Source organism: Oratosquilla oratoria, chromosome 30, assembly GCF_046742065.1.
Source record: "Oratosquilla oratoria isolate Oo_2021 chromosome 30, ASM4674206v1, whole genome shotgun sequence".
Taxonomy (NCBI): domain Eukaryota; kingdom Metazoa; phylum Arthropoda; class Malacostraca; order Stomatopoda; family Squillidae; genus Oratosquilla; species Oratosquilla oratoria.
In genome coordinates, this window is record NC_134806.1 from 39,099,497 (window position 1) to 39,109,814 (window position 10,318).

At 38.7% G+C, this 10,318-nt stretch overlaps 1 protein-coding gene across 1 annotated transcript in view; it reads right to left on the minus strand.

The window, feature by feature from the left end:
* Positions 1-882: 882 nt before the first annotated feature.
* Positions 883-10,318, minus strand: part of LOC143041088 (sodium/calcium exchanger regulatory protein 1-like) — a 16,677-nt gene continuing 7,241 nt past the window's right edge. The window contains exons 2-4 of the mRNA XM_076212779.1: positions 1,845-2,017; positions 1,395-1,508; positions 883-1,189 (exon numbers count right to left, since the gene is read on the minus strand). Of these exons, the coding sequence (XP_076068894.1) occupies positions 1,133-1,189; positions 1,395-1,508; positions 1,845-2,017 (344 nt within the window). The 3' untranslated portion in view covers positions 883-1,132. The remainder of the gene's footprint in view (positions 1,190-1,394; positions 1,509-1,844; positions 2,018-10,318) is intronic.

Below are 10,318 nucleotides of genomic sequence, written 5' to 3' on the forward strand. Positions count from 1 at the left end.
CCATGAAATGAAAGTCCTCAAAGTCAAGGATCACCTTGACGAGGCACACAAGCACTTGCCACATCCTCCACAACACAGCACACCACTACACTACATAGACACCCACACACACAAAGAAACATCAAAACAGCACCCAAATACCTAAATCACATTCAAACATTCTTCTCTTTCTACACAATCACCAGACACCGGCCTACAGAAGCTTATCCATAATCATATCACTCACTGCTTCATCAACAGACTGAAAGATACACTGCTGCATGCAAGACATCCTGATATCCATCCCTCTGAATCCTCTCTCCATCGAAAGGACAGAGTCCACCAGGCCAGACTGTGGTGTGGTCACCTTCCAGCCCTTCAAAGCTACCAGAAGAGGCTGGATAACCATGTACAAACCATAACCACATTATATTGCCCATGTGGTGCACCTATGGCAGTGCAACCCTGCTTGACCTGATCCTAACTAATCCAGTGCAATTATGTCATTACGCCACATTAACCACATTTTGTCGCCCATGTAGTTATCATGGTTTGTACAACCACATTGCAGATAACTGTCCAGGATGCAACATTTCACCCCATACAACACATTATGGAAGACTATTGTACACAATCACACATACCAACAACACAATATACATTATAAAGGATTTATGGGAAAAAGGTTTCGGCTGTGGCATTCCTCAAGGAGATGGGACTGCTTGGCCAGACAGTCTAGAGAACAGCAACGATAACTGAATACAATTAAAATAATTTATTATTTAGATCTCTATAGATGGAAGAGAGAATGTGAGAAAAATCTGTACAAGATTATATTTTGACAGTGATAGTGGGTTGATACTTCTATACAGAGGTGTACAGTAATTGAAGAAAAACAGGCTGCAAAGTTTACATTTTATTAAAAACCTTTTAAAGTGGGAAAATTAATGGTGGCTGCCTATTCAAGAGATCACTGAGCAATATCACTTGGAGGTGCAAAGAACTGGCATCAATGGTATCTACCATATATTTTTAATGATAAGATTCTAATATCTCTTCAGCTCCCATTGTTGCCTTGCCTCAACATCCAAGCACTTATTTGGGCTTATGAATATGTTACAGCCACTGATGGTTGTAGAACAGCAGTATCTATTCAGTTGTCCATCCGCTTGTACACACGCTTGGATATAATATCATCGACCTTGCATTCCTGTTGGGGATCAAAATAGTCACATTAACCAATGGTGAAAAGTGTGTATTTACCTATTAGTAATTACAACTTATAGGATGAGGGTTTCAGTTAGGGGGGGTCCTATCTCTGTATCTTCATCTTTCAAACTGGGTAAGGTTCTTGCCTTAGTTCCCTTAGATCAAACTTGGCTTGTAATGTCTACTCTTGTATATAAACTACTCACCATAATCATTTCGGTATCAGTGAACACGCGGATCAGGGTTGAGTTCTTCTCCCCTTTCTCTTTGTCACCCAGTTGCTCATGAGTCAGTTTATCACCATCCTGGGTAACAGTTGCCTATTGGCAAACAGAAAAAGAAAAATGTGTCATGATGACTATAATACCATGTTTCACATCACAAGTTCAATTCTATTTTGTGAAATCCATTGATAGTGGATAAATTGTAGGAACTGGAGTCAATCCATTTCCTCTGGTCTCTCTTGCTGAAGACCTGTGGCTATTTGGGCACCGGCAACAGCCTTGAGGTAGGTCCACAACTCACTCAGGTATGATATAATGTATTGTTGTGTAGGGGGTGATAATGCAATATTGACATACATCTTGGGTATACAATGCCTGCAACATGCAAGCACATGTTCCATACACATTCCTATTGTTCCTTCAATTCCCTACCTTAACAACCCTTCCATCAGCAGTGGTCTCTTCAAATTTTTCTCCAAGCTTGAACTTGATCTCTGTGGTCTTAAAGGTGGTACTTGTTTTGAGGGAGAATGTATCGCCATCCTGTGTGATCTCCACAACTGGTGTGGCTGCATTTCCCATTTTCCGCATGACAGCGCCCACACCTGCAAAGAAAGACGATGTACTGTACTACTGATCAAGGCTCCTTATATACATATACACATATATATATATATATATATATATACACATACATACATACATATAACAAGGCTTTTTCCCCCTTACAAGGGAGATAGCCAAAAAGGAAAAGGCATAAAATCATTCCCACCCATTCCATCCCTGAATACACTCCACACCCCTCCACCCTCCCTCTTTTCTTAGCACCTTCTGGATGACGGGTCATCCCTGCACCTTGTCCACTGCCCTGGGTCAGAAGCAGTGTCGCAAGACACAGCACATCCACAGCAAGGCCGCTTCATTAAATCGGTGACCCCCCCTCTCCGTCCCCCCATTGCATAAAAGGAGAAGACGGGGAGAAATCCTTTTGGGCTGCGTCAATTTTGCTCACACATACTACCTCACCCCCCATCCCCCTGCCCACTCCACCTCATGCATCACATCATCATCCATATACAACCATTCTCCATTCATCCCTGTCTTCTGTTCTCTCCCGTCCTTCCTCAACAGACATTCCCCTCTTCCCCAAAGCCACCTTCACCCCATCCATCCACCTCGTCCTAGGACGTCCCCTCATGTTCACTCCCTCCACATCTGCCTTCCATACCTCTTTTACTAGTCTTTCTTCACTCATTCTTTCCATGTGTCCAAACCATCCCAATACTCTTTCATCAGCCCAATCTCCCAACTCCCTTTCCACCCCTGTTCTTCTCCTCACCTCCTCATTTCTCACTCTATCTAGCCTAGTAACCCCCATCATACTTCTCAGACACCTCATCTCAAATACATTCAAACTCCTTCTCTCTTCCTCTCTTATGTTCCATGTTTCTGCCCCATACAGTGCTGTTGGCACAAGCACTCCTTCATACAGTCTCCTCTTAGCATCCATTCCCAAATGTCTATTCCTCATTACACTCTTCAATCCACCAAGGCATTTACAAGGCATTTACTCGGTCCTCTCGAAGTTTCATAAATTTATTCCCGATTTCAGGGTTAGCAACTCTTGCGCGGGCGGAGTGAGCTTCGCTAAATGTAGCGGATAGAGCGAAAAAAAATTGCGAATCGTTGGTAACGCTGCTCAACAACATGGCTACGCTTGCGTGAGCCCCCGCCACTGCCGCCATCAAAGGTGTAATTTATGTATTTTCATATATTTTTGTGTTGTTGATTGTACACCTGTTTTGCAACGCGCATTACTCGTTTTCATGCTCCCCACCCATAAACCCCGATTTCCCACTGGGCCCCCCCAAGATCGTTGGGGAGGAAAGGTAGGCATAACTTTATGTCAATTTCTTGAAAACTATGCATTTGCGACGGAAATGATGTACACCATCAATCAATACACAACATATCTCACCAGAAACACACAAGCCTCATGCGAAAATCGTTGGTTGGGTGAAACTATAATTTGACCCAAAAAAACAAAACAAATATAAACTATTTTAAGCTTACGATCATTTTGTAATAAGTGAAAAGTAAAATATTTTCAATTCAAAAATGCAGTACATACAATATGTTTACACTGTAGACGTTTTATCAGTCATTTAATCCTCCAGCGAAATAGCATGACGCTTAGCAATTTCACTATAACTTTTCTTCGGAAGCATGGGAGCAAATATTACAGTTACAAGTGAATGTTACTGAGAAAATCTACAAAACTTCAGTAAACAGAGTATAATCCAAAACAAATTGCCACTCGTGGGCGTTGCGACAAGTAAAGCGATAATATCGCTTTAACCGAAAATTTATCGCTTATCGTTTATCGCAAGACCGGAAAAAAATTATCGCTTATATTTATCGCTTTCAAATTTCCCGCGATAAATCCAGCGATAAAGTAGAAGACGAAAAACCGTTATGGCGGGAGGTTACAGGCTCATTGTTACGCGGCAAACAGATATGGTGTTTTAAGTGTAAAAAAGAGGTTTTAAAAGCATAAGTAGCAAAAATAGAGTATTTTTGGATTTATCGCAGGATTTATCGCTTTAAGGTATCTTGGAAATTTATCGCTTTATCGTTATAGGACTTAGCGGAAAAAAATATCGCTCTATCATTATCGCTTTATCGCAAAATGTATCGCTGCCCACCACTGCAAATTGCGGAATTCGAGACGCCGCCTAACGATAGATACATTATTGGAACTACTGTTGCCTCGATAAATAAGAAAATCTGGAGATTTCATGCTCTAGTGAACAAGGCCATACTATATGACAAGTATTTTAGCAGTTACTAAATCTTGGTATTATTTTACACGCTTTTATTCTTATTTATTGTAACATGAGTTTATGAGCTTGAAATGGTTTTTGGTGTTTGTGCGATTCCATTATTATGGGCTGACCAACGTAATGTCAAGTTAAACGACAACTTGAATTTCATTTTTTCATATATCATTTTTGAAAATCTACGCATCTTCGAAAACGACGTAAGTTGAAACGACGTAAGCCGAAATGTGCCTCTGTGTGTGTGTGTGTGTGTGTGTGTGTGTGTGCATTCACCTTGGTCTTTGGATCACGTGTTGGACTCGTGATCGACAGCTATTTCCCTCCCGGAAGAGAGCTCAGAGCTCGTATGACCTTACACGCACACACACCCCCAACTCCCCGCCCACGAGAGTTGGAGTAACGACTCGAAGCGCAGCGATACTGAAATAATTTCAGCCCTGGGCAGGATTCGAAGCCAGTACCCCCGGTACCACCGTGTGTATTCACTTGGTCTTTGGATCACGTGTTTGACTCGTGATCGACAGCTATTTCCCTCCTGGAAGAGAGCTCAGAGCTCGTAGGTCCGATCTATGGGTAATGTTATGACCTTGCACACACACACACACCCAACTCCCCGCCCACGAGAGTCAGAGTAACGACCCGAAGCGCAGCGGTACCGAAATAATTTCGGCCCTGGGCAGGATTCGAACCAAGAACTACGGGCCACTATGGTGGCAATTCAGCGCTCTACCAACTGCGCCACCGAGTCGTGTGTGTGTGTGTGTGTGTGTGTGTGTGTGTGTACAACACTGAATGGGTCCCAGTGACTAGAGATACATTTTTATCAACCACAATGCACTTTAATTCTAAGCCATCAACATCGGAAGAACCGTGGAGGCACATGCAGAAATTAAAAACGCGGTACGCCAGAGACTCGAACTACCGGCTGCGAGCACGTTACCAGTGCCGTATTGACTTGGACCAATACACCACTGGTAACGTGCTCGCAGCCGGTAGTTCTAGTCCTCGGACGTACCACGTTTCAATTTCTGCATGTGCCTCGACGGTTCTTCCGATGTTGATGGCTTAGAATTAAAGTGCATTGTGGCTGATAATATATGTATATATATATATATATATATATATATATATATATATATATATATTTTTTTTTTTTTGCTTGTAACCAAAGAACTTTGAAAATGTCTTAATAGACGAAAACGTTCAGTATTCCGATTTTTAATTTCCTCGTGGTTACAAGCAAAAATCTTTATTCACGTGTTTTATGTGATTACTGTTGCATATATACATATATATATATATAATATATATATTATATAATTATAATATATATATATATACATATATATATATATATATATATACACACATATATATGGTGGAAACGTAGACAACACCGGACTCGGTAGGTAATTGATATATATACATATAAACATTAATACACACATATATATGTATATATACACATATACACACGTATTTATACATATATACACACGTATTTATACACACATTTATATATATACACATTTATATATATACACACATATATATACACACATTTATATATATATACACACATTTATATATATATATATATACACACATACACATGTGCATATAATATATTATATATATATATATATATACACGATTCACATATACACATATACACACAAACATATACACATATACACACATACACATATATAAACACTCATATACACATACACACAATTATATATATATACACACACGATCGTCGGAATGACATCGAGGATTGGAACTCCCGAGAAAGAAAAAAAAAAACTCAATTTTCGTGGATTTCAACGAGGGAGTACCTGTGTCTTATGCAACTACGTGATGTGTGGTCGGTGACTTGTACAGTCCTTTTGAACCATCGCACTTTGCTCAGTCGCTAGCGTCTTGACTTCGTGATTATGCACGCACAGGTCAGGGTTCGAATCCCTTCTAAAAATGTTTATATATATATATATATATATATATATATATACATATACAGTATATATATATATATACATACATATATATATATATATATATACATATACAGTATATATATATATACATACATATATATACACACATATATATACACATATATACACACAATATATATATATATACACATATATATACATATTTATATATACATATATATATATTTATATATACATACCTATATACACACATATGTATATGTATACATTATATATATATATATACATTATATACATATATACACATATATATGCATATTATATATATACATTATATACATATACATACATATATACGCATATCATATATATACATTATATACATATACATACATATATACGCATTATATACATATACATACATATATACTCATATATATATATATATATATATATATATATATATATACATACATACATATACATCACTGGTGAGAAATGTAGTAACACGTTTATCACAACTAACACCACAGTCGGACGAAAGAGTTGAGTAAGCGAAACTGTTTCGATTGGTAACTGCATCCTCTTCGTACTACTGAGGAGGATTGCAGTTAGCAATCGAAATATGTAGTTTCGCTTACTCAACTCTCTTTCGTCCGATTGTGGTGTTAGTTGTGATAGATTATACACACACACACACACACACACACACATATATATATATATATATATACATGTTGATACCTTCACGTGGTGGATAGGCTTGAGAATCTTAATGCTTACAAAAGCTATGTCGATAGAGAGGAAATATCTGCAGGGTCACCCATATTGAACGGGTTTTGTAGGAAAGATCAGACAAAGAGCAGCTCAAACACACAGTCGCAGGACCCACTGCTAACTGACACGTCCCTGATGGCAAACAGGGAAATTCCTCAGATATATGGGGTACCGTCATAATGACGGCGTGGACCATTGGGCACCCAATAGATATAGGGCTTCACCGAATATAATGAATAAGGCGACACCAGAGAAATATCTCCCCAGAAACCAGTTGGCAAGGAGGTGAAATTACTGTCAACCCCCCTTCATTGCCAACATGAATATGAATAGCACAATCAAAACAAAACCGGGCGTTCCTGTTGGATCATCGTCTCCTAAAGGTCCAACCGCATTGCCTCGTGTGCTTACGGGCAGTGTGCCACCGAATGTAAGCACTGTCCAAGCAGATCCAAGTCTTGGACATTAAACAACATGAAAAAATGAAGATCTCTACTTACAACGTAAGAAGGCTCTCAGAAGACCACAGACTGGAGAGTTTAATGGAAGAGCTAGACAACATCAAGTGGGACATCGTAGGACTGAGCGAAGTCCAAAGAACGGAAGAAAAGCTGATACAATTACAAGATGGTCACCACCTGTTCTACTATAGAGGTAAGGACAAAGAAAGATCTAGTGGAGTAGGATTCTTGATCAACCGAGAGGTTGCTGGTAACGTAATCAAATTCAGTAGTTTATCGGACAGGGTAGCTTGGATTGTGATTAGGCTGTGTAAAAGGCACACTCTAAAATTAGTTCAGGTTTATGCACCAACTTCACAGAGTTCAGACGAGGAAATCGAGTCCTTCTATGATGATTTAAGTCAAGTAATGGATCAAGAAAAAAGTAAGTACACTTTGGTAATAGGAGACTTTAATGCTAAAGTAGGGAAGAAGATGGGAGATGAGACGTGCATTGGGAAGTTTGGAGTAGGTGAAAGAAATCACAGAGGTGAGATGTTAGTCAATTTTGCAGAGAACTACAATATGAGGATAATGAACACTTTCTTCCAAAAGCGTGTAGGTCGTAAATGGACCTGGAGAAGTCCAAATGGAACAACAAAGAACGAAATAGACTTCATATTAGGAGATGAGAACAAAAGCGTTAGCAATGTTACGGTGATAAATAAAGTCAACATAGATAGTGACCATAGAATGGTAGGATGCACAGCTAAATTCAACTTCAGAGCCGAGAGAAATAAACTAGTTTTAAAAAGGAAAATAAGCCTTGCAAAGGTTAAGGATAATAATAAGAAATTTCAGTTAGAAATAAAAAATAGATTCGAAGCTCTAAGAACTAACGAGGACAGTGTGGAAGATATCAATTTGAATTTAGTGAATATCGTTAAGGGATCAGCAGAGAAAGTAGGAAGTACAAAAAACATTAGAGAAAACAAATACTCCAAAGCTACAAATGACCTAATTAAAAGAAGGAACATGCAGATTGAAAGCAGGAGAGACGAAATAGAAAGAGTGGAACTTAATAAGCTTATCAACAAAAGGCAGAGATTAGAGAAAAGAGAAACATTGATGAAATAGAAGAAACTATTCGGAAAGGTAAAAATATTAAAGTGACCGAGCGTAGACATGCTTTAGGAAGACAGCAAATGATATGTTTGAAAGATAGAAATGGAGAAATAATTAAATGTAGAGACAAAATGGTAAAAAGAGTAGAAGAATTTTACCAAGAGCTTTACTCGTCGAAGGCCGTAGTTGAGTCAGTAAGTTCATGTGTAGACGTTAGTGGTGTACCAGAGACAAAGGAAGTAGAATTTGCTCTGAAAACTATGAAACGAGGAAAAGTACCTGGGGAAGATGGTATATCAATAGATCTGTTGAAAGACGCAGGTAAATTAGCTCAGTTGTACACCCAGTGCTTACGTCAAGAAAGCGTTCCGGATGCGTGGTGCAATGCTATAGTGATTTTACTTCATAAAAAAGGAGACCAGAAGGACCTTAGTAACTATCGACCGATTAGCTTGCTATCAAACGTATATAAAGCATTCTCCAAAATCCTTACAAATAGAATGAGTAAATTTTTAGATGGAAACCAACCGAGAGAACAGGCAGGCTTTAGAAGCGGATATTCAACTCTAGACCATTTGCAGACGATAAACCAACTAATCGAGAAAACGACAGAATATAATATACTACTGTGTTTAGCTTTTGTAGATTACGAGAAGGCCTTTGATTCAGTAGAACAAATAACAATACTAAACTCGCTACACAAACAGGGTACAAACGAACAGATCGTAAAAGTTTTAGAAAATATTTACTCGAAAGGTACCGCTATAGTTCGACTACATAAAGATACAGAAAAGGTCAAGATCGAGAAAGGAGTACGGCAAGGCGATACAATTTCACCCAAACTATTTACAGCTTGTTTAGAAGATATTTTCAGAAGATTGAGTTGGGAAAAGAAAGGTTTGAAGATTAATGGCGAATATTTGAACCACCTAAGACTTGCAGATGACATTCTTATTTCAGAAAGAGCAGAAGACTTGCAAGATATGCTGAGCGATCTAAACAAAGTATCAAACTAGGTTTAAAAATGAATAAGAGTAAAACCAAAGTAATGTTCAACACGAAAGTTCAAAGTAAAGAGATTGTAATTGATGATGAGAGTCTTGAGGAAGTTGAAGAGTATAATCATTTAGGTCAGATGGTGATGGTGACGAGAGATCATGATAATGAAATGAAAAGACGCATTACAATTGGTTGGAAAATGTTTGGTAAGTATAATAAAATTCTGAGAGGCTCTCTACCTTTATGTTTGAAACGTAAAGTTTACAACCAATGCATTCTAACAGCAATAATCTACGGATGTGAGACTTGGAAACTGACGAGGGCGATGGAAACAAAGCTAAGGACTGCACAGAGGAGAATGGAGAGATCAATGATGGGAATAACACTGAGAGGCCGAAAGAGAGCAAGTTGGGTGAGAGAGCAGACTAGAGTGAAAGATATTGTGGAGGCAGTAAAAGAGAGGAAGTGGAATTGGGCAGGTAAGTTAGTGCGAACGACTGATGAGCGATGGAGCAAGTGTGTTACTGAATGGACGCCGCGAGATAGGAAGCGTGGAAGAGGGAGACCAGACAGAAGGTGGAGAGATGAGATCGAGAAGTTTGCAGGAGTGACATGGCAGAGGATGGCACGGTCGTGTGAATCATGGAATGCTATGAAGGAGGCCTTTGTTCAGCAGTGGACTCAGGATGGCTGATTTGATTGATTGATTGATATATGCATGTATATATTATAATGTATATATACACACACAATTATATATCATA